This window comes from Rhineura floridana, chromosome 7 (assembly GCF_030035675.1).
Source record: "Rhineura floridana isolate rRhiFlo1 chromosome 7, rRhiFlo1.hap2, whole genome shotgun sequence".
Classification (NCBI taxonomy): domain Eukaryota; kingdom Metazoa; phylum Chordata; class Lepidosauria; order Squamata; family Rhineuridae; genus Rhineura; species Rhineura floridana.
In genome coordinates this window covers 48,919,851-48,945,966 of record NC_084486.1, presented here as the reverse complement: position 1 = coordinate 48,945,966, position 26,116 = coordinate 48,919,851, and the positions used below count along the sequence as shown (strand labels likewise).

Sequence of the window (26,116 nt, the reverse complement as noted above, 5' to 3'; positions counted from 1 at the left end):
AGACAAGTGGTTGGCTTCACTGTAGAGAGCACCTTGTCCACTTCCTCAGAGGGAAGAGGCTGAAATCGATCCCAACGGACCGGAATGCAACTGGCCGACTCTAGCTCACTTCCTGTATCCACGGCGCACGGAATCATGCTTATCAGGCGCTCAATTTTATCGGCAAAGTGTTTAGCAAATATGTCACAGGAGGCTTTAGAGTATTCCATGGGTTCCTGAGCAACTGGACCGACCAGGCTTCGGACCACTTGGGACAACCTCCTGGGACAACACTCTGCGGATGCATTAGAGGCAGCAAAGAAATCTCTCTTCGTTGCCTTTGTTGCCACCTGGTAGGCAGCTATTGCTGCTCTAACCAGTGTCCGATCGTGTTCAGAGCAAGATTTCCGCCACCGGCGCTCTAGTCGTCTCACCTCCTGTCTCAGACCCTGCAGCCGTGGTGAATACCAGGGTGCTGTCTGAGTTCTATTCAGGATGTTTCGGAGCCACTCGGTTTATAGCCCTAGTGATCTCTCCATTCCATTCCATCACCAGGGCTTCAACCGGGCGTCCTTCAGCAGACTCCAGGTCTCCCAGCACATTCAGGAATCCTATAGGATCCATCAGGCATCTGGGGCGGACCATCCTAATAGGTCCTTGTCCCCTGCAGAGGGTGTGTGGCATTGAGAGGTCTATATTCACCAGGTAGTGATCTGACCATGACACAGGGTAAGAGAAAACAGCCCCTATTTTCAGAGCACTTTCCTCCCCTCCTCAGGCAAACACAAGGTCAAGAGCATGACCGGCTACATGGGTGGGCCCTATAGTACTAAGGTGCAGTTCCCATGAAGTCATGGTTTCCATGAAATCTCGAGGGGCTCCAGTGAGGATCATCTCGGCGTGCACGTTGAAGTCCCCCAAAACCAAGAGATTGGGGGAGAGCATCTGTACACCCGCGACCACCTCAAGCACCTCGGTCAGGGAGTCTGCTGTGCAGCGGGGAGGGCGGTACACAAGCAGAATCCCTAAACTGCCCTTTGGGCCCAACCTCCAGTACATGCAATCGACAAACTTGGTCTCATGGAGAGGGGGTCTGGCAAAAACCAAAGACTCCCGATATATGACTGCCACTCCCCCTCCCCGCCTACCAACCCTCGGCTGCTGTGCGTATTGGAAACCGGCTGGACACATGGCCCCAAGCGTGGGAGCTGAGGTCTCATCCAGCCAGGTCTCCGTAATACATACCAGGTCTGCGCCCTCATCCAGGATCACATCATGGATGAGCGATGTTTTTTGGGTCACAGACCTGGCGTTACACAACAGCAGACGAAGGTTGGATGGAGTCCTGCTTCCCCCAGTAGTCTTCTGGTTATGGACAGGCCCGGAACATGGGATGGATATTATACATCTATCCCTTGTTCCCCTAAGTTGGCATGGCCTGCCGTATACACCTTTCCAGGATCTGCCGACCAGCCTCTTAATATCATGGCTTCCCACCCTCCTTATGGTGTCCCCTTCCGGTCTGCACATGACCACCCTCCTTGTTTGTCACTCAGGTAGGCTCCCCACCCCTAGGGTGTCCCAGTGCGTCGATGTCGGGGAACTTGTGGTAGACCACGAGGTAGATGAGAAAGTTAATGGGGTTCTCCCTTGTTCATATTGTCGGGTGGTCTCACATTTTGCATCCCATTCCTGCGCAGTGTCTGTTTTGCCACCTTGGTAATCCGGGCAGTGGTTGTGGATCTTTGTCAGCTGTGTTGACAGTTGCTCAAGTCTGCATAATATTTCAATGCGATCTTCTAGGGGAAGAGCTCCAAATGATTGTAGGAGTTCTTGCTCTTCCTGCACATATGAGATATTGGATCCACCAACCGATTGAGGAGTAGTTTGCGGTGTAAAGACCATATTCTCTTTTTGGGGTGCTGATTTTTCCTTCTTAGAACTTTCTTCCGGGTCCTCCAGGTCGATGAGCCATCCATATTTGTTGTCTTGATGGAAATTTGGGCAAGGCTGGGGGTTAGGAAGTAGAGGTTCTGGCGCTGCCTTATTTTCAAAGAACCTCCTAGGAACAATGTTCAATTTAGCCAATTTATCCTTTTGGGACAATATTTGGGTCACTACTTGGGGTGAATGGAATGTAGCCACCGCTCTTGCTGTAATACCATTATAATAAAGGTACTCTACTGAGCCTATCTCCTGGATCTTTAATCTCACTGAGAAGATGTCCTTTAATATCTCCACTAGATGTTGTTTCCTAGCTGATTGCTCCACAATCCCCTTGGGTTTGGGGTAATTAACAAAGGCTAGTTTACAATGATTCAGGACTAGATTCCAGCTTAGATTTATTTTGCTGGCCTCTGGCTTCTGTATTGCATTTTCCTTCCATATAACAGTGTTGGTGCCAGGTGCACCTCGTCAAGGAAATCATTTCATAATTTGGGGGCCACCACTGAGAAGGCCCTCTCCCTTGTTGCCATTGTACGAGCTTCCCTTGGAGTAGGGACCTGGAGGAGGACCTTTGATGTTGAGCGTAGTGTACGGGTGGGTTCGTGTCGGGAGAGGCATTCCATCAGGTCCCAAGCATAACCAGTAACTTGCTATGAGTCTGGAATTAACTTTCAGAATGCTTAGATATTTCCCATATGTATGAAATATATCAGTTGTGGAGCATCCACACCTCCAACAGACATCATTAACTCCTCTATATACCCAAGGCAATCCAGGTAGAGTCAACTGCCAACTGAATAAAGTTGATAAAAACTCTCAAAGTTCATGCAATACACTATACTAGATAAAACTTGTTCAGCCAGCAGGTCTTTGCTTGTTTGGATATATAATGGATAAGAAAGCATTCTAATGATGCATGTTTCATCACAAAACAGTGGTCTCTTATCAGTCACCAAAAACAATAAAAACAAGCATCTTCCAAAAACCCATTGTAATAAAACAAAAACCAGTGCTAATTAACGGAAAAATGGAAATGGACTGCGTTCAAGTCGATCCCGACTTATGGCTACCCTATGCATAGGATTTTCATGGTAAGTGGTATTCAGAGGGGGTTTACCAGTGCCTCCCTCTAAGGCTAGTCCTCCCCAGCTGGCTAGGGCCTGCTCAGCTTGCCACAGCTGCAGAAGCCAGTCCCTTCCTTGTCCACAACTGCCAGCTGGGGGGCAACTGGGTTCCTTGGGACAATGCAGCTTGCCCACGGCTGCACAGGTGGCAGGGCATGTAACCCCTGAGCCACTCACTGTGAGGGTGATCTTTAGCTGGCTCTTGACACCCAGGAGACACGAATGGGGATTTGAAATCACAGACTCTGGACTCCCAGCCAGGCTCTCCTCCCCATAAGAAATGTTAAGTAACAGTTTGATTCACTTGACATTTTTCTGAAGCGATCCAATTGAAGACTCAGTAGCATTTCAGAATGTTGATGGTGTACTTACCGTATATTCCGGTGTATAAGACGACTTTTTAACCCCGGAAAATCTTCTCCAAAGTCGGGGGTCGTCTTATACGCCGGGTGTCGTCTACCATCTACCACTTATTACCCCATCTTACTTGTGTCGAGAGTGCGGGTGTGTGTGGTTGCTACTGGCTTGGGGTGCCGCATTCTTTTTGCTTGTGTGTCAATTTCCTTGTTAATTTCTCCTCCTTGCTGGGTGTGTGTGTGCGGTCTCTCGCCTCAGCGGCGGACGCGGCTTGGCCAGGAGCTGCGGCTGCAGCCTCCAACCCCCTTTTTCTCTACCGATCCTCCCTTTGTGCCCTGACGATCGGGAGCCTGAGGCTGCGGCTCCCTTCGTCTTTGATTTTTACGGGCGGCGCTTTACCCCACCTTACTTGTGTCGAGAGTGCGGGTGTGTGTGGTTGCTGCTGGCTTGGGATGCTGCTTGTGTGTCAATTTCCTTGTTAATTTCTCCTCCTTGCTGGGTGTGTGTGTGCGGTCTCTCGCCTCAGCGGCGGACGCGGCTTGGCCAGGAGCTGCGGCTGCAGCCTCCGACCCCCTTTTTCTCTACCGATCCTCCCTTTGTGCCCTGACGATCGGGAGCCTGAGGCTGCGGCTCCCTTCGTCTTTGATTTTTACGGGCGGCGCTTTAGTTCCCCGTCTGGAGCCTGTGTCTGCGGCTCTTTGCCTTCCCCTTTTGATGGCTCCTCTTGCTTGGGCTGCCTTGCTCCTCGTCCGCGGCGCTTTGTTTCTGCCCTAGACAGCCCTCTCAGCCCGCGGCTGCGCTTTGCCTGTTGGTCGATTTTTCTTCGGGTATGGGAGTTCACAGGCTGTACTGCCTCCTTTACGGAGTTTTTTCTAGCATATTTCCAGCAGCCGCGATTAAGTTGTTCAGTCCCGCGGCCGTATTCTACCGTGGCGGCTCTCTCTAATTTTACAGTTAAAATTTCAGATGCCATTCTTTTCTGCCCGCCATTGCTCATTACGTTTTTTAACAGTTGTTGCTGGGCAAAATAAACGTCATTCTTGTTCGATTTTCCCGCTTTTTCTACGGGCGCCATTTTAATGGCCGTTTTTTCCCGCTCTCTCTGAGAGCCCATTAGCATTGCAAAGGGGAGGGTTTTTCTCTCTCACGGGCTGGGGTTAGCGGGACCCAGCTTTTTGTCAAGCTCCCTGTGTGTAATCAGCTCCCTGTGTATGTGCTGCAGATAGGAAGTACTTCACTAACCCAATCTCTGTGACTGACCCTGGCAACTATTGAGGTACTGCGCTTATCTGCACCAGTATAAAGACTCTTTTTGCTGCAACACTGCTGATACTTCACTGGCTGTACACCAGGTCAACTGATAGTGTGTCAGACTGTTGACTACATACAAAGCTATTTGGCTATATATCCTCCAAAGCTTTTGATACTGTGCAATCCTGTGCAATATTACCTTTTACGCCAAGTGTACATTCTGCCCCATCGTGACAGTGTACATCAGCCAGTGAATTCTGCCCCAGTCGTGTGCCGTGTACTGCGCCTGTTCTAAGACCAGTATCTGTACCTGTTCATACAGTATAGCACCAGTACATACAGTACAGTATACAAATGTCCAACAGTCAAAACCCCATCATGGCTCCACCAGCAAGAAGAAAGAAATATGAAGCCAGTTTCAAACTTAAAGTTGTAAACTTTGCCATGGAACATAATAACTGCGCTGCTGCAAGACAATATGGAGTAACAGAAAAGATGGTTCGGGACTGGAAAGCAAATGAAAAAGCATTAAAGAGTATGCCAAGGGGTAAGTGTGCATTAAGAAGAGGCACCCCACATTGGCCAGAACTTGAAAAACATGTAGCAGACATGGTGAATGAGCATCGCCAAAATGGTTATGTAGTGACACGAAATAAAATACGTTTGTTTGCACTTCAGTGGGCCAAATCTAACCCAGATCACAGCAACAGATTTAAGGCCACTGTATCCTGGTGTACTAGATTCATGGGAAGGCATAATTTGGTACTGAGGCAAAAGACGAAAGTTGCCCAAAAATTACCTGCAGATCTTGATAGCAAAGTAAATAGTTTCCATCGATACGTAATACAACAGCGCACTAAACATGGCTATGCGTTAAGTAGTATTGGAAATATGGATGAAACTCCAATGAATTTTGATATGGTTGGAAATAAAACTGTCCATCAAAAAAGTGAAAAAACAATTTTAATTAAAACAACAGGACATGAGAAGTCCAGTTTTACAGTGGTACTAGGATGCACAGCTGATGGCACCAAACTGAGACCAATGATTATTTTTAAAAGAAAAACAATGCCAAAACTCAAGTTCCCTGTTGGTTGTTTTGTACATGTGAATGAAAAAGGCTGGATGGATGAAGAAGGGGTAAAGCTATGGCTTGATAATGTATGGAGCAGGCGACCAGGTGGACTTATTCAAAAACGTAGTCTACTGGTGTGGGATATGTTCAGGGCTCATTTAACTCCCAGCACCAAGCAAAGGCTTGCAAGACTAAACACAGATGCGGCAGTTATTCCTGCAGGATTGACATCGTTGGTACAGCCACTGGATGTGTGCCTAAACAAGCCATTTAAAGATCGCATTCGAGAACAATGGAATGAATGGATGGTTAGCGGCGAAAAGTCATTCACAAAAGGAGGAAACATGCGTGCTCCACAGTTGGATGTTTTGTGCAAGTTTGTCATAAAAGCCTGGAATGATATTGATGCAGAAACAGTAATCAAGTCTTTCAAGAAGTGTGGCATATCAAATTCATTAGATGGTATGGAGGACGACTACTTGTGGCAAGATGAAGAGGAAGCCGAAGCTGAGACCACACCATCTGATACGGAATTCGATCCATACGATGACTGCCTTACAAATGTATCACAAGATGTCATTGATGTACTTATGATATCAGATGACGAACAGGAGGATTTTGAAGGCTTTTAAAGGGAAACTGTTTGGTTGTCAGCTTAGAAAACAAACAGCATGGCAGCTCCCATGGGTTTATTGTCTTATCCTTCCTTTCAGCTTTAGAGTGAATTAGGAAAAGTTTAATCCACTTGCACTGTTTTATGTTTACATGTTTGATGACAAACAGCCATATGTTTGTAAGTGACAGTTTTCCTGCTAAGTACCTGCATGTCATAAGCATTTGAATTAAAATTACCATATTGAAATCAAATCTGATGTTTTTTTAATTTTTATTTGGTGTGCGTTGGAAGAGGGGTAGTCTTATACGGCGAGTATATCCCAAACTCTATATTTTAACTGGAAAAGTTGGGGGTCGTCTTATACGCCCAGTCGTCTTATACGCCGGAATATACGGTATCTTACATATTCATAGCTTGCCCTCCAAAAACAAGATGAAAGCATAAAGCCTCTGCATAAGTGCCTTTGTGACAAAAAAACCCCCAGATTACTTTCGTATTGGTGACTAATTTTTTAAGCCAGAAATTTATGATTTCCTCCCTATCTTCTTGGCCGCTATGTGTTCTCTTACAGCACTATGTTTCAGGAAACTATCTCTGATACTAAAAATTCAGCATAAATATATTTTTTTCAGGATGCAAGACATGCTGCTGAAGGAGAAATTTATACCAAACTTAACCAAAAGATTGATGAATTTATCCAGCTTGCTGACTATGATTGGACAATGGCTGAGCCAGATGGGAGAGCTAGTGGCTATTTAATGGATCTTATTAATTTCTTAAGAAGCACCTTTCAGGTTTTTACTCACTTGCCTGTAAGTATACTAAATGCAAGTAATAGCAGATTGTCTTTGGAATGTAATCTAAGGATGTTTATGACACACAAGGTAGAAATAACAGCAACCCATTATTTATTTATTTACTTATACATACCCTTACCTAAATCATAGACTTACCTAGAGCACACATAGGGCCAGTTCAGACATAATGGTAAACCATGATTTAATGTTATAAGAATGAGCCTCATTAAGCTTCAGCTTATGCATATACCCCCTTATGTGGCTTCTGTTTCCATTTGTGATTAATCATGATTAGGCACATTGTGTGAGACCTAAACTGTGGTCAAGCCTAACCATAGTTAGCTGAAAACAAGCTAACACATGTACTATGGTTTGAAGTTTACTTGTTTCAACTACCTATAGTTAAGATTAACCACATTTTGTCTAGGTTCACATGATGAGACGTGGTGAATCTAAAATGGAAACAAAACCTCCCAAGCTCATCCTCACAGCCACACCAGACAGAGAAGGTACGAGCCCAAGGCTTGTGACTGTTTGCTTTAGTGTGACTAAGACCACTGATCTCTAATATGAGGCTTCCCCTCTCCCGTCCTTCCCTTGTCAGTGTTAACCATGATGCAGTTTTCATCTGCACTGGTTCTAACCACAACCATCAGTTTGCAAATGAGGTTCAAATCCTGGTTTGTTTTTACAAAAATACCCCAAGTAATGTTATCCGTGGTGCTTGTGTCAGCATTATAATTGTTAAATGCGGCATAGAGTAAGGAAAGGAGGAAGGAATTTGTATTAGAAAAGCCTTGAGTTCTTGACCTTTTTGTAATTTTTTAACCCTAGCTAAGAAATAAGCATGTTGTGTGTGTACCAGGACATAGTCAGAGAACTAGTCAGTAGCTTCTAGTCAAATGCTAAGGCACCAGAATGTGCTGCTTCTTTTCAGATCATTCTGTGGCGACAGTTGCAGGTTGCTTTCAGGTCACATTTTATATGAAGCCAGGAAACTGATAAAATAAAGCTTGACTCATTTTTCCCCAAATGTATTTATTAATACAAATGCTTATGTACACATAATTTCCAAAAGTTAAGAGAAAAAAGAATAATTCTTCATACCACTGGAAAAAATGCACAGGATTGGCTACGAAAGTTCTCATTGTGGGAGTTAACAGTGACCACTTTTTAATAAATTTGTTAGTTTGAGATTTATAATAGTTTGTTGTGAAATGAATTATTATTATTTATTTATAAGAAATATTTATATACCACCCATCCACATAAAATATCAAGGTGGTGCACAACAGTACGCACAAACACAATAAAACATACAAAAGCATATGCAATCTCCCTTTTTTACTCTTGCGAATGATTTTGCATGCAAAGTAGCTGGTGCTCCATAAAATTATTTTCCAAATGGATGTTTACACTTTATAAACTGCTCAATGTTTCCAGTTTTTGTTTTTCCACTGCGTACCTTGCTACAACAGGAATTGGTTTACACAGCTTTTGGGAAATATGGGGTAAAACGACTAACATATCAACAAAGGTTTTATGTGGAACATTTTCAACTTTGTTAAAAAAAAAAGCTTCTTTTTTGAATTTTAAAAAATGCTTTTGTACCCAGACTAGGATTTTAACAAATGTTATAAACCACTTAGATATGTTATAAAATGCGTAGAGATTTTTGTTTCTAAAGTATAAGCAGTATATAAACTGTTGTTATCAAGTCAAGTATTCCTTTGCTTCAAGCATGTGGTCATTGTCTATTTTATGTTCTAGTTGCTATTATTTGGCTAGTTATTACTTAAGATAAATATAATCTAATCCACTAGATTTCTATTTAAATTTTATTTCACTGAACTCATTACATTCCTTATACTACAGGAATGTTTCAAGAATAAAAATTACCTCTAGTCTCTGTCTCCTCTGTTATAACTTGTATTCTTGTTTTGTGTGAGAGTGTTTTATACTATGTCTAGACAGTACTATGTTGAAGAATTAAAGCTAGGAAAACTTTTAGATTCATTTCAAAACTATATGTCTATGCTGTGCTGTGGCACAATGCATGCATGGTAGATTTCCTCATTGTCTCGCGTTTGGCTACACTGGCAGATTCTAGACTTGATACATTTAATCAATTCAATTCACTAAGACCATGTCTGTACTAAGAGTTTTCTGCAAGTTGGTGTTTTTCAGATGTGCACTGATGCATATTCAACCATGGGGAGTCTGCAGCTTTTATGCAGTGGAACATAAGGCAGTGTGCAGAATATCAGGTTGTAGCTGAATCCACTCTTGGAGGTATTGAGGGACGGGGCAGTTGAACAGGAGGAGAGGAATGCTGGACAGTTCCATCTGGGAAGTCTTTGGCAGGCTTTGCCTAGATCTTCACATGCAAAAGGATTACGGTTACTTTAGATTACAGATGGGGAATATAACAGTTGAATCTTCCCCATGTTAAGAAAGGGAGTCCTTTGGCTGCTGTGCTGATTTTCAATTTGCAGGGAGTTTTTCGATTTATTCTTGAGAGGCATAGCATGCTCTCAGGGTATGAAGGAGGGTTCTGTGCTTGAAAATGTGGGGGCTGCAAGACTCTGTTCCAAGAGAAGCAGGATTTGGATTCATTAAGAGGCTTGGCTGACTGGATCAATGAGAAGGCTTAGTTGGAGGTCTTGACATTTTGTGGGTAGGTAAAGGAGTCTTAACCTGCAACATCATTTGTATACCACCCAATGAACAATGTCTTCTGGCCAGCTGACAGTAACAATTAAAAACCATGAAAACAGTAAGAGCTCTAAAAATCATAGAGTTAAATCAGCACAATACAAAACCAAATGAATATGAACCAACACACCAGACCTTTTAAAAAAATGAAGATCTTAAAATGCTTGGGAAAACAAAAAGATCTTCAGCTAGTGCTGGAAAGGCCACAATGTAGGTGCCAGGCAAGCTTTATATCCGAAGCAGCTAGGTGCACACAAAGTGGGGGCAGATCTACAGTATATCTTTGGGAGGGTTTTTGTTTGGGAGAGAAGAAAGTTGATGGAAAGAAAGTTGCTTGTAGAAATCAATTTTCCCCTCCCCAAACCCCTCCTGCAGAGGTACTGATAGAAGCCTAGTATGGAGCAAGCTGTAGTTGTGGGTGGGGAAGAGCTGCTTTTCCTGCTGAGAGACAGAGTGAATATATCATGCTGTCTTGTACTGAATCAAATCATTGGTCCATCTTGTCCAGTATTGTTTCCTGTGACTGTCGGTGACTCTCCAGGGTCTTGGACAGCCTTCACCAACCTGGTACCCTCCAGATGTTTTGGATGACAATTCCCATCAGCCCCAGCCAGTACATCTCTGCAGGCTGGGGCTGATTGAAGCTGCAGTCCAAAATATCTGGAGGGCACCAAGTTGGCCAAGGCTTGCCTAGTAGATTTCCCCCTGAAATCCATTTAACTGGAGATAGCAGGCATTGAGCTTCAGACCATCTACATACAAAGCATATGCTCTACCACTGAACCGTGGCTATTCCATCAAGGCTAACCTGAATATATGAGAGTGTGCAGGGAATTCAACTAATGCAGAACAGGCTCTGTACATGTAGACTTACTGGTTTGGTGAGAACCCCCACATTCTAACATTCATGACAGTTAACCTTTTAGTTCTTCTAATGATTTAAGTAAAGTTAGCTTGCTCTTTGTGTGCTTGTGTATGTGTGTGCATACATGTATCTAATATCTATGTATATGACCTCTTTCACTCCCTCTGTAACCTAAATCCAGAATTTCTCCTCTTAGATAAGAATATTGGGGGGGGGATCCAGAAGCAACAGTAACATAATGCTTTTATTAAGATGAACTAATATGTCACAGAGCAATGAGCAAACGTCTGAGTCTTTCACTCCGAAGACAATCAAGGTTTGGAGTGTTGCCTATGGGCACTTAGTAAGTATAGAAGCCAAACTCTGTTCAGTTTCTAATGGATAGCATAAAGTAAAGTAAAGGACATAGATAAGCCTCCTCTTTTAACACTATTTGCTAATCTAGAAGCAGAAGGCTGCATACAACCCTATCGCTTGCTGGCCATTAGGCATTCCACACGCCAGTTTATTGTGGACTCATTGCAGCTCATGCATGCAAGTTTCATGCAGCATCCACATGACATCATCCTCATCAAAATGCCATCACATATTTTCCCATTTAATCTGGATTTACCATATGCATAGAAAATCTGACAAGTAAAAAAACCCGCAGAAATGGTAGTTCCAGATTAAATGGGGCCGGGAGGGCGGATACGTAGTGGCATTTTAATGAGGGCAACGTTGTGTTGAGGATGCAAAAAATTTACATGCAAGAGCAGCAAGTCCACAATAAATTGCTGTGCAGAATTGCCCATTGCGTCTAAATCTAGAAAGGGGGGTTAGTGGCAGGCTTTTAGAATAGTATGTACAGTATATCAAGCAGGCTCTTGGAGAAAAAGTGTTACATCCAAATGGTGGCTTTACCTTAGTGCAGTGGTGGCCACATGTTTTTGGCCCAAGGGCTGCGACCAGGAGCTCCTGGGTGTATCTGATGTATGCCAAAAGCAGCACAGTTTGCATTTGGTGCCAAATTCCAACAGGTCTTAATGCAAGCCACTCGTGCAAAGGCACAGTTGTGTGTACACTCTTAGGTTCCCAATTGTTCCTTTGCAGCTGCAGCTTTACCTGTCCTATGATGTCAGATGAGTGGCAGGTAGGTGTGGCCCAAGGAAAATGGCCTCACGGTGCAAGCTGGGAGGCCTGCCAGGCCCAATTTGGTCTACAGCTAGAGGTTTCCTACCCGTGCAGTAGAGAGATTCTCTTAAACAATTAAATACTCTGATGAATTAAATTTGAAGTAACTGTGTTTTAGGATTAGTGTGTAAGCTCCTAGGCTACATGGCTTCAGGAAAAAACTTTATAAATGTATGCCATTTGTTGGAGGTGAAGTAGTTGTGACTTGGTAGCATCCTTTCTCAACACAATATTTGCAGCTATGTTCTTTGACTTGTGCCTGGCTACATCTATAGTATAGAACATAACTAGCATATTCATTAATAAAGTGGTTTCATTGGACAACAGAGTCTTTCCCCACCATTTCTATATGTCATTTAAAAAAAAAGTGGAGGAAAAGTGTCACTTTTTAACTTTTGATGAAAACAGACTAATGTAGAGATGATCATGTAAGGGGTGTGTGTGTGTTTACACATACCTGTGAGTATTTAATTGATTCTGTTAGTCACAACTGTGTAACTTAGTCCTTTTTTTAAATCTTAGTAATTGTTGGTATACACTGAATGGATTGGATCCAGTTTGGCTATTCTGTGGATGGAAAAACTCATTCCATATGCAGAATACACTGAGAATGGGGTCATCAGCCTTTTTGAGCCTGTGAGCCCATTTCCAAACTGTTGTTGGCACCACACACACTCATACACTGCAACCGAGTACACACCACAGCATATTCTGTTGCTTCCAATAGAATGCTTCTTTCAAGCCTAATTTTATTGAGGAGAGGGGACTATAGACAACAGGGGAGGTTTCCTTGGGCACATGAGTGCCCGTGGGCATCACTTTGGTGACACCTGGAGTAGAGACTCACCACCTGAGGAAGCTAGGCAGGCAATCCTTACTTATTCCTCCTTCCTTTTGCCCCCCCCTCCATCTCTCATGCTGCTCTGGTGGCTGCAGGGAAAAGGAGGAATTGGTGAAGATCACCTTCTCAAGAGTGAGCAGAACTCCACTGAGCACAACTCTGAATCCAACCCATAGTGTTTAACTATAAAGTACATCTCCAGGCAATTATAAAACTTTACTACAAGATAACTACAACTATCCTTATTACTTAAGGTTTCTACTCATAGCTACTGTGGTGTCATCTAATTCCTGGATATATGTCTTCAGCTTTGTTCCCCTGAAAGTTTGTTTGTATTTTATTTGTCTGTGTTGCCACTTGATAGCAACAGCATTGGTTTAAAACAACCACCACCCAAGGAAAAGGCAGCATTTTGCATTTGTACTAAAAAGGAGCCTTTTTTTTTTACTTTTCTGATCAATTTAATGGATGAATGTATTTTTACACACTGTTACTGCCTGTCATTGCATAGTCACAAACTATTCCTTATGCACAGTTTAGTAAAATAGCCAAATAACAGACTGATGAGGGCTATACTACAACATTTTCCCTGTGTGCGAGCAGAAAGCACTTTTGCATTCACTCAGACAAGGGGTGAAGCTTCCTTCTGGCTGTAGCCCCTTGTGGCTCAAGGTATGCTGCTCCGGAGGGCCTCTTGGAGAGGGACATGGGGGGAGGCATGGGGGCTGCTGTTGGTAAGGGGAAGCTTAGAAGCCCCCATGCATGAGTAGTAGACCATCTGCAGATATTTGGATTAATCCAAAGAGCTCTAGAAATATATGGTCCCCAACCTTTTCATATAACATTTCAGTTGAAATCTTTCCAGAGCTTTCTGCTGAAAAAAATATTGTTTATGCAGAATATATTACTCTGACATTTAGCACTGTGCTGTGTATGAATTCCTTGATATTTCAGAATATCAGTTAAACTTTGTAACTATTTGGCTCTACAACTGCAAACAGAAGATTCATTTCACTTAACTAAGGCAGATCAGACTTGAATAATAATTTTGAACCATTTAGATCTTCAGGAAAGAAAGCTTATTAGACATTGCTTGTTTTCTCAAGAATCTCCCTCGCCTCCTTCAACTGCTACCAAAATGCAATTTGATGCTGACAGTGCATTTTTATTTTTTTGTTTTGATTGCCTTACTGGTTTCCTTCTCAGAATAACAACAATGACCATGCGGCTATGTCGGTAAGTAGATGCAAGCTGAAGAAAAAGCATGCACATGGAAAACTTAAACTATGAACTGCCTGCAGGCTTATTGCTTCAATTCTGAGTGACTTATTAAAAAGCCCTCTATTTGGTTTGATCTGACTCACTACTAAATTGTGTAGTTGCGTGCAGAATCCAAGTTGAAGACTAACCTTGGTCTTTTGGACATCAAGGCAGAAGGAACCTTTTAAAGGCTCATAGAAACATGATAGGGCATGTGTTGCATCTGAAATGAGATCATTCAAAGGAGACCATAAGACCTCTTGGATGTGAGGTCAGGTGTCAAAATGCAGCTATGGGGATGTGCATACGAAATAAGGTTAAAATGGCCAGATAGTGGCTGAGAATAAAGAGCTGGTGAAAGTTTTAGACAGTCTCTTTCAAAAGCATACTTTTTGAAGTGAGGAGAATGTCTGCACCCAAATGTATTTCTTAAAAGATGATGAATTGCTTTAAAAGATTCATGCCCCAATTATTTTCAGGTCATCAGCTCAGTTTGAGTAGTTTACTTTGGTCCAACACAAATATTTGCATTATAATGAATAATTGCTACTTTCAGGTTTGCAAGGTATCGGAAAACTTCCTCCTTTATTAAAAAAAAGTTTTTTGAAATACTGATGCAGAATTGTGTTCCACCCAACGTAGTTTCACTTACCTACATCGCACATTTTTTTCACTTGATAATTATTTTGTATCAACACTTTAATAGAAAAAAAGAAAAGCCAGTGTGCAATAAATAAATAAACATGATGATGATCAGATTAGTTCCATTGTATTACGCTAAACATATCTAACTGAAAGAGATCAACTCATTCTACTTCCTATCCATTGTGGCATCTTACTTTCTCAAGATAAAACAATTAAGAGGAAAATAAAAACACTTGTTGCAGATAATGCCAGGGCTAAAAAAAGCACACAAAGGTATAGGTAACATAAAAGAGAGTGCAGGCTGACATCAACTATGCAGGAACAAGGAAATCTTACAACTTAGAGCAAAGCAGTCCAAAAAATGGCTTCCATATGGCAGACATAACTTTTCCATATATCATATTCTTTCATTTGCTGGTAAGGGCTGATTCATGCATGACAATTATAACACGAGCAGATTCCAGATCTGCAATATATAGTTATACCTCATAAAGCTGAACTGTTTGAAACATATGCTTGTATTTTATTTCAGTGCATCTTCACCGTTAAAACATGTTGCAAAGTTGCAGTTGGTTGTCTTTAAATTATCAAAATAGCATATTGATAATGTGCACTATATTTGGAAGCCTTGCATCGATACCATCTTCCAGTTAGTATTGAGCATAATCTATAGTTTCAAAAACATCAAACAAAGCATGATCTCCAGTCTAGTTGGAAATTTGCACTACTATGTAGTTACATCTATTGTTTTGTTCTAATTTTATTTAGGTGTTTATGCAAATCAGTTCTTCCCTACGTTCTGAACATTTTAAGTAGATAAAAAGCAGTGTGCTACACTTCTTACAGAGGATAATTGGGAAAAATAGAGCCACTCAGGTGATGAACAATTGCCAGAGAGGTAGCCATGTTATTCTCTTGCAGCAAAAACAACAGGACTAAAAAAAGTGTACTAACATAGGTTTTCGTGGACTACAGTCCATTGTCGTCATGAGCAACAGGATTAAGTTATGGAGTTTCTCCTGACTCACACCCCACTTCCAGTCACACTGGTGGGGGTTAGGAACATAGGAAGCTGCTTTATATTGAGTCAGACCATTGGTCCTTCTAGCTCAGAACTTGCAGCAGCTCTCCAGGATTTCAGGAAGGGGTTTCTCCCAGCCGTACCTGGAGAGCTTGTGCAAATACTTAAAGAGTGGGGAAATTCTGTTAGATTGTTAACTATTCTTTCCTAATAAGAAAAATAAATTTGATGATTTGTCCAATATTGCCGAAGTTGTCAGTATGCCAGAATTAGAAACTGATCTCCAGATTTCCTGATGGACTTGGCCATTTTCTCAAGTCAAAGTTAAAACTGAGTTGATTCCTTGAAGAACCAATTGGTCTTATCTTTCAGAGCTGTTATCAGCTTGTGTGAGCTATTTGGTTTGCACTGGCACTGCTTAGAATTTTGCTGTATGTGTTTGCTTTCACCTTGGAGTTCTTCAGAAATAAACATTCACAGATGCTTTAATTTAACTGTTGTGGTGGAAACACAAAGGAAGTGAACAACTGAGCTAGTCCTCAAATCCTGTATAATCTGATTCTTGCATGGTCTAAAATAGGCTTTGAATGTTCTGAAAAAATGTGAGAAATGCCATTTCTTCAAATATTTTATGAAAACATGTAGTTGGCAAAATAAGATGTTGATGGAATTAAAATGTTTAAAATATGTCCAAAAACTAAACCTTTCCAAAGTTCTTTATAATGTATATTAATAAACCATACTCACTGAATTCAAACCTTTTTTCTTAAGATCACAATCCTGCACCATGATCCTCAAAGCCTGCCAGCATGTTTGCCTATTATGTGCTCATATAACACATCCTAATCATTTTATTAGCTGTCAAAGCAGTTATTGGCATTGGGAAGTTAGTCTGATAATCTTAATTAATTATACTGGTGTTAAAGAAATTGCAAATACTTTCTGCATGTCTTTTTGAAACAGCCTATTTTGATCAGTTGTTTGTAAATAAAATTTTAATTATGATGATTATTAGATGGAATTTAATGCTGCTGTCAGATCAAAACAAACTTTTACTTCTTGCTATCAGAAGAATACTTGATTTCACCTATGTACTTAAATATGTGAGTTACCCTTTAGATTTAATAAATTGAAAAAAGCTTCTACTTAATGTGTGATTTAATATTGTTAAACTAATTATGAACCTAGACTTTCAGATCTAACAGACATGTCTTGTTATTCCCTGTTTGCTTGGGGGGTTGTGGATTGTGCTTTATTGTTCCTGTGATTGGCAGTAAAAGCCGTATTTCACAGCTTGTAGCGAGGAGCTATTGGATAAAGGGTGGTGGCGCTCTGCAAGCTATATTCAAAAACTGTCAATCAAAAGCCCACGTAGGCTACTTAGAGAATGGAGTTTCTTACTGATTCTTCCAAATGTCGTCTCATGCTGTCCTTGATTGGCACAGCCTGGCAGGGAGGATGGATGAATCTGTCACCGGCTGGTTAATTGTGTTGCTGGTCTCAGTCTGACATCAGGTCTTTGACTCTTAAGTGGCTCAATACAAAACAAATTAGCAGATTGTAGTCATATTTCTCATTCTATATGCTTTGACTTTGTTGAATGCAGTCCATAAATCATACTGACTGACACATTACTGAAGGATGAAAGCTGCCTTTGAGATAGCTAGCGTGGGTCTAGAAAGCAGCACCGTGAAGGTGCCATGGAAGAGGGATACATATGGCTGACCCTTTGGGAATTTCCTAGGGGCCAAATGTCTCTTTACAGCAATTGTTCTTAAAAGAAAAGCTTTTGGATACTACAGAAAGGATTTAACATGTCAGCAGATTCTCTTTTACGAGCTCCTTTGAAATATAAGACGTTTGACTAAGGGTTTTCTCTTTTTACCAGCTTGTATTTCAGCAAATGTGAAGGGTGGGTAAAATGAAGGTGCCTTATCTTCTAGCAGGTGTTATTTTTTTATGCAAGAGAATATTTATTTCTGGAACTTTGCAATGATGGAATAAAAATATGAATAGATGTAGTTGATGAATAAAGTTCATAGTTGTGGGGTAGTAGTAATAACTGTAGGGAAACTATATAAAACTTATTTTCCCTTACTTAAATATGCATAATTGATAAAGTAACATCAAACAGTGATCCAGTACTGATTATTAGGATGATTTGGAAATCTCTTGAACAACTTTCATTCAAAATCAAAGTGATAATGTTATGGATTCTTGCATGTAAGAAAGGGAAAGCAGTGGTAACAAAAACAAGATGCTTCAAACTGAGCTATTAGGTTTAATAATGAGAGCTTACTTGTTTAATATGATTTTGGACAAATAACTGCTTAATTTTTGTACAGTTTTTTTTCCTTTTGCCGGTTTCGTGCATTTTCAACTTGGAAGACCTGTATTTTGCAAAGTATATATTTATAGATATTTGTGGTAAATTGAGCAGTAAAAACTAACATCAGGTGCCCAGGATTTACAGTTAAAAGCTCAAATGTTTAGACTTGCTTCTTATCTTGGTCTAAAATGAAAACCCCAATGATCTCAAATGCTTATAACATGCTCCTTTTCTCTCTTCAGCTTTTTGTTGACTGTGCCATGAGAGCAATAAGCCTGTAGTCTAAGTGCATAGTTGAAAGCAATTATTTTAATTTTTTAGGGTGTTAGCATTTGTCTATCATAACAAGCATTTAATGTATTTGTATGAAACCTAACTCTCAAAAGCCTCAGAAATTATCACATCGTGTATTGTAACCATTACCTTGTGCTCCAGTACTATTGTATGCAATTTTGATCATCTGAATATATAGGTTTGGCGAGAAATGTGAAATGGAATATTGTATAACAATATGGTCCATAATATATTTGTATATTGAATTGAATTGGATGTTGTTATTTTTGAGAACTTTACCAATCTGCTTACTGTTACTACATTACAGTGGCACCGAAACTGTATGTAAAATAGAACATGGAGCTGATTTGATGGAGCACTTCATTAAACCCAAATGCAATTGTTCCATTAAATCAAAATTATATTTCCATTAAGTATCCTAAATCTGCTACATCATAATTAAATTAAGCCCATTGATTCTTCTCTTTCCTCTCCCCATTATTTCCTTTTTTCCATTCATATTGATATTGTTCCATTTGGGGAATAGAATTGCATGTCTCCCAATGTGATTACCGCTAGGTTTCGGAGACTTGTAAGCATGCTGGGGTGTGTGTTCATTTTTGTTTGTTCCTGTTAAATGTGTTAGTGTCAGAAAATATTTAGTTTTTAAATCTCCACCAAAGAAGGCACCTAACAGAATATGAACAGAATATACGCTAAAGTATCCACTAATAATAAATACAGATAAAAAATAATTTAGGAGAAATTTCATAATGGTGTCTTGTCATATGTGTTTGGTTCTAAAAGTAGCTGAATGCTTGCAAATGCTTAGTAGGTAACCTGTCTCAAATAACCCTCAACTTTAATTCAATGTTTTCATGTTCAATTAACAGCTTAACCCGTGTGTGTATACACCAAACAAACTTAATTTATCTTATGCTAGTGATTGCCATTTATTTCCTTATAATGCCTTATGTTTGGTATCTTACAAGATATGGGCCTGGTTTGCATATAACATTAAGCCATCATTTAAAAAAATCTTACTTAATAAACCATGGTTAGATTGTTATGTGAACCAAGCTATTAACTATGATTTATCTATGGTTTGTTGGCTTACTGACCTTACCTTAACAATGGTTTAGCGTTATGTGTTTTAGCGTTACATGTCCCCGGAAGTATAATGCACTTGAATGCTTTATTTAGGATTGACATCAATCTTATTATATAGCACAATCCTGTGCATGTTTACAGAGGAATAAATCTCACTGTGTTTAATGGGACTTGCTCCCAGACAAGGGTGTGTAGGGCTGTAGTCTTAAGGTGCAATCCACTGTATGCTTAGCTAGGAGTAAGCCCAATTGAACCCAGGGAAGTTATTTCTGACTAAATATACACAGAATGATACTATTAAGCACAGCAGTGTTTAAGCTCATGAATGATCAAAGTATTAAAGCAATTTTCTAAATTCTATTTTCTAAAATGCTTTAATTTAGAAATGTTGAGCAGCCTTATCATGTGAACAGAACATCCCTTTTTGCCAACATTCTTTAACTATTACTGTATATTAGATTTGAATCAATATTTGGCCTTTGATTGTTAAGTTCTATTAAAATTAATGAGACTTGCTTCCTTGGAAATGTGTAGAAGGTATTATGTTGGCATGTTTGACCTGCTTTTTCTTTTTCTTTCTTTTAAGTCACTGGCACTGACATTTATGCTATAAGCACTGAAGTGAAAGCATATATCATTGGAAATCTATGTATACTTTGAACAGTAGAGGGCTGCATATGACTTTACAGAAAAGTGATTTTTAGAATTTTTGTTCTCCCAGATATATATGGTGTGCATAGATAGGAAGGGGAGCATTTGAATGTTCAAGCTGGAAATTTGTAGCAATTCAGGAATTCTATTTTAATAATAATCCATAAAAGGCAAGTGTTTTCCGTGAAGCTGTTTCCTAGTGCTGAATGTACGTAATAAGTCTGTTTACATATTATGTAAACAGTGTGTTATGTGTTTACATACTCACAAATATTGCAAAATGAAGATTATCTATTTAAAAGTACTATTTTAAAGAAAATGGCTATTCTCAAACAGAACTAACTTTTTAACTGGACAACAGGAACATTAAGCGTTTCTCGTCTGCTTGTGTTGAGGTTAATAAATGTGAGAAAAAATGACAATACATTCTGACAATTCATAATTACTTACTCTTATGACTTGTTACCTTTTTTTAAATAGGGAAAAGTGGCCCAGACTGCTTGTATGTCAGCTTGCCAGCATCTGTCAACTTCCCTGATGCAGATGCTATTGGATAATGACTTGAAACAGATAAGCATGGGAGCCATTCAGCAGTTTAACTTGGACGTCATACAGTGTGAATGTAAGTATGAGATTCTGAGCTATAACTTAGAGGGTATGATTCTTATATAGAGGGGGAATGTAGATGTCTATTATATGTGCTTTAGTGAATTGAGTAAATATGGAGACTGGGGTCAATGAGATCTTTCTATTTGTTCAACCTATTGTTCAAGATTCCATCAGTTGGATTCCTTCTAGGAGACTAGTTGTTCACTTTTTGGAATAAGAGAGAATAACTGAAAGATTTGTAACTGTTTAAAATCTTGATCAGTAAAAGCTTCCCTGAAAGAGAGCCTTTCCACTGTTACCAATCTTTCCCTGCAATGTGCAACCACAGGAGAGTTTTGGAAGTATTATACAATGCATTCTCAGTTCTCACAGGATGATAGACCTGGCCAGTTGCCAGCATGCCACATGAACTGAATGTGAAACATTATCTAGTATCCTCTGCAACAGTCCTGGGTTTTGTGGCAGGTTCATAGGGACATGTAGCAGTCAAAACAATATGGGAAGGATTCTCTGTTGGTGTGTGGTGTACCATAATAACTTATGAATCCACACATGCAGTATGGAGGCTATTTTATTTAAGACATTTGTAAACTTCTTTCTGACTTTAAAATCATTCAAGCTAATTTATGGATTATGTGCTCAGTTTACAACTTGATGTTCATGTTTTAAGCTAATGCTCATTTTGCTATATTGCTACTATGGCTGTACTGTTCTGAACTGCTGAATGGCAGCTTTGCATGGAGGCAATATCCCAGATGTAATACTAGGATATAGAGGCAGTACTAGTGTACTACTACAGCTTGCTACATTATGTTTGTGCAGCAGTCTTTGCAGCAGATTGAGTTTTGTCTTTTGTTTTACAAGCTGAAGTGTACCATACAACTATGGCATGAATATGAAAGCTTACTATTGATCCTTGGCCAAAACCCATATATTAGAAAATGTAGCAGTGTAGTGTTGTACTGTAAATTGTTCGGTCAATGATTTTCTCATGTAGATGAACTTCCAGTTTGTTAGTAATTACAACTCTAAATGTAACTGTGTACTTCACACTTTAATCCTCTGGTACAACTGTAGAAATAAAGAAAATTGGATGAGATAAGAATTGCAAAGTGCCTGAAAATGTTTTAAATGATTCATAATATAGTCACCATGATTTGTCCATATCTGACTTCCGGGAAGGGTGACTTAGCCTGTGCCTGCTTTTGAGACGGGCTCCTGCCTCAAAAGAAGCTTATTCAGATATATCAGTCAGTTTTTTCTTTTTTTTTTGACTGATTAAACTTCTCCCGGGTAGGGAGAAACGAAGAGATTAACCTCAAAGCCTATTTTTGTTGGGACGACCAGATCTCATTAATTTATGGGACGAGGTCCAGCCGACGAAGGTGGGACGGATTTTCAACAGCAAGCTCTATCTGTTAAAGCGAACGTTCATCTTATCTTCTAAGAGAGAACGCACTAACAGGCAAGCACCCTTCTTTCTATATTTTTCTTTTACTTGACTTAAATTGTTGCTGTTTAAAAGAGATTTGCCAGATTGATCAGTTTTTGACATCTCACTGGGGAGCCATAACTTCTCTCTGCTACGCACTAATTAATAGCTTATCTCTGTTTTTGTTGCAAAAAGCTGTCCTGGATTTGCATTCTAAAGATATACACAGAAGAGGGATTTCTATTCCAGATTTTTATTTTGAAAAATATTATACTGTTTTGAGACTACTCTCTTTTTGGTCTATTTTATTTTGACGAATCTGTTTCTTGACGATTGCCATTAATTGTTTCGATCCTGGGAACTGCATTTTGTTTACTTAACTATTGGAGAGATAAGGCTGTCTGCTCTGTTTATACTGTGATGTCACCAAGTTTGGAGTATTAACCCAATTGTTGCTGAAATAAGAAGTGGTTTTCCTATATTTTTCTTTTAAAATGGCAATTAAGAAAGTGGCTGAAAATCTGGAAATAACTATGTTTCAGAAAATAATGGATGAGATTGAGATAACGAAAATTGAATTGAGTAAAATGAAGCAGGAGATTAAAGATATAAGGGTCCCTGTGAGAGAGGTGACCCTGGAAGGGGTCCCTGTGAGAGAGGAGACCCCGGAGATTGGAACAGGGGTCCCTGTGAGAGAGGAGACCCTGGAGACTGGAATAGGGGTCCCTGTGAGAGAGGAGATCCCGGAGATTGGAACCAACGTGGAACAGGAACAAGATTTGGAGTCTATGGACTTTAGAAATAAAATCTATTGTTTGGAACTCAATGTTATCTCTGAAGAAATGAATGAAGATTCTAGAGATAAAGTTATCAATGGCATGGATAATCTTCTGGACTGGAATGATGTGATGGAGCCCAATATAGAGAAAATCTATGGAATTAACTGCAGCCATGTGACAATGGAAAAACTTTTAAGAGATGACCCAGTGTATTTTGAAAAAAAGAACAGAGATATGATTTTACAGCAGTATTTCAGCAACCTATTCAGAATGGATGGCAAGAAAATATTTGGGATAGAGGTAATTCCCATCAGACTCTTACTATATGACTATGGCTTTGACAGCAAGATTATTATGGAATACTGATAATGGAAGATTGGATATTGAAATTACTGGACTTAACAAGACTACTGAAGATGGAAGATGGAAAATGGAACTAATAGAGATAATAGAACAATGGCTACTGAAATTATTGAACCTAACAGATTCTGATGTGATGGATTAATTGAAATGTTTATTTTGACTATGGTTATGACAATAAGATTATCATAATTAGTAATGAGATGGATTAATCGATATGCTTATCTGGAAAAAAAAATTGATAGATATATTTCTTAAAGAATTGAAACCTCTCTTTGACTTTTTGTGGAAAGAATAAAGTAATGTTTATGAGATTTGATGATTAAGTAAGATAACTACTGGAGGAAAGTGATTTTATAATATGACTTAAGAGACAGGATTGTTATATATTATAGACTTATAACTGATTTGATCTTTGACAAATGGGAAGTCAACATTTTACTCTTTATTTTTTATTTTTGTTTTTTTTTTCTTTTTTTCTTTTTGTTTAACTATTTTTGATTTTGTTTTTTGTCTTTGAATGTTTTATGATTTTGTCTTGTATGTTTTATGAAAATCTGAATAAAAATTATTGAAGAAAAAATGATTTGTCCATATCTTATTAACAGCTGCAACCACAGTCATGGATTCTGTACATCAGCGGTGGTGAGCCTTTGGTCCATGGGCCTAATTAGACCCACCAAGCCTCTGCATTTGGCTTGTGAGGCTGTTTCAGGAAACAATGGCCACCTGCCCACCACTTGACGTTATGTGTCAGGAACAGGAAAAGTAAAGCCATGACTGCAAAGGAACGATAGCAAGCGCACTCTAAGGCAGTGGTTCCCAACCTGGGGGCCAGGACCCCCAGGGGGCCCGCGAAGTAATGCAGAGGGGACCATGAACAATAAATAAATGAATTATTTATTATTTTTTAAAGAAGTCTTCACTCCCTCGACACTGTATGCTTCCCACTGGCACTGCAGATGACACCTCCCCCTTGCTCCAAACAAGAGAGGAGGCTTTTTGCTGAAGCGCCAGAGCGTATTTCAGGCGCACTAAGGGCAGGCATCTGCCTATAAAATACATGGCAGATGCCAAAGGAGGCAGAGGGTGGAGCTACCAGGAAGAGGAGGGGATTGCTATCACTGACTCCTGTCTCCTTGCGCTGCCGCTACTGACAGCACCCTTACTTAGAATGAGAGGAGAGGGCTTTTTGTGAAGCAAAAAGAAGCAAGGCTGCACAGAAAGGCTGCTTTCCCCTTTCCTTCCTGGCAGCCAGCCTCCCTCCCTGGGGAGAGGGGGTCATGAATTTTTTTCAGCTTATAAAGGGGGTCTCGTGCTCATAAAGGTTGGGAACCACTGCTCTAAGGCTTAGAGAGCACTCCTGAATGTTCCTTTGCAGCTGCAGCTTGAATTTGGGCTCCTACTGGGAGAAAAGGCGAGATAAGGCAAGATATAAATCAAATAATAAAATAAATAAATAAATAATTTGGTGCTGTTTGAATTTGGGACTTTTCCTGTTGTACTACTTTTGGTAGGGATCAGATATGCTCAAGAGAGTATATCCTGCCAAACACAATCCCAGTGAGATACCGAGAGCCAGTGTGGTGTAGTGGTTAGAGTGTTGGACTGGAATCTGGGAGACCAGAGTTCAAATACCTGCTTAGCCGTGAAGCTCACTGGGTGACCTTGTGCCAGTCACTGTCTTTCAGCCTAACCTACCTCACAGCCTTCTTGTGAGGATAAAACTGGGAGGGGGAGAATCATGTTTGTATGCCACCTTGAGCTCCATGGGGGAAAAGTAGGATATAAAAGTAAGAATGAATGAATGAATAAATAAATAAATAACCATTGCGCTACTTTCAGCAGGGTTTGGATACACTCAGGGATGCCAAATGCCAACAGCACCAAAATCAAGCTGCCAAGGAGGGCATGTCCTGCCAAACACAGTCCCTGCCAAAAGCAGAGTGACAGAGAAATGTTCCAAATTCTAGCTGTGACTCCAAAGGAGCATTCTTTTGCAGCAGCTGCTTGAATTAGACTCTGTTTGAATTTGGTGCCTTTTCATGTTGCACTGCTTTCAGCAGGGATTGGATACTCTCAGGAGCCCCAAATTCTAGCAGCACCAAATTCAAGCCACAGCTGCAAAGGGAGCGCACTCCTGATTTTTCCTTTGCAGCTGCAGCTTTATCTTTCCCATGTTTGATGTCAGATGATAGACAGGTGGGTGTGGCTTGCCCACTTTGGTCATACACCCTTCTGTCTTTGACCTTGCACACCATTGGAATGTGGCCCATGGGAACTTGGCCACATTCTAGTCTGACCCTCTGGCCAACAGAGACTCCCCACCATTGCTCTATATGCTGAGGGCAAATAGGTGATGACTTACATGCTATCTGCCCACTTTATTGAAACTCCCTCCAGGTCATTTGTATTGCAGGTCAGTGGAAGGCTTTATGTAGCTAGCATAAAATTTAACTCCCAAGTCCTTTACAAACCAATTACTATTATCAGTCAGTCAGATTTTTATTGCTTGTAGCCAGTGGCCATGACAGTGTAACTCACAAAATGAAGATAATCTAAGAGTAAGTTAAACGTGAATTGCATATGAAATACAAGGTTTCAAAACTTAAAACTGCAAAGTTTGCCAAATCATTTAAAGATTTAAAAATCCTCTTGGCAACCAGTACCATTTTGTGTAAAAAGAAACGGAAAGCAAGTAGCCTGTAACTTCCTCACTGCTAGTGCATATAAAGCTACCCTATAGGTAACAAACTGGTCTATATCAAACCATTAATTTTGAAATGATTGGGTTGACCTTCTAGAAAACTTTGAAATGAATAGAAGAATCTATCCCCAGGTGAGTTGTATAAAGGGCAATACCCAAAGATGGTCATTTGGCGTATTCAAGAATTTACCAGTCAGATC

At 40.2% G+C, this 26,116-nt stretch overlaps 1 protein-coding gene across 10 annotated transcripts in view; it reads left to right on the top strand.

Moving 5' to 3' along the window:
• Positions 1-26,116, top strand: part of EXOC6 (exocyst complex component 6) — a 143,315-nt gene that overhangs the window by 72,749 nt on the left and 44,450 nt on the right. For 5 of the 10 annotated variants that reach the window (XM_061635532.1, XM_061635531.1, XM_061635535.1 and 2 more), the window contains exons 18-19: positions 6,982-7,161; positions 20,510-20,651. In XM_061635532.1, the coding sequence (XP_061491516.1) occupies positions 6,982-7,161; positions 20,510-20,651 (322 nt within the window). Of the gene's footprint in view, positions 1-6,981; positions 7,162-13,946; positions 13,977-20,509; positions 20,652-26,116 lie in introns of all 10 variants that reach the window. The other 5 variants (XM_061635528.1, XM_061635530.1, XM_061635525.1 and 2 more) reach the window with 2 other exon arrangements.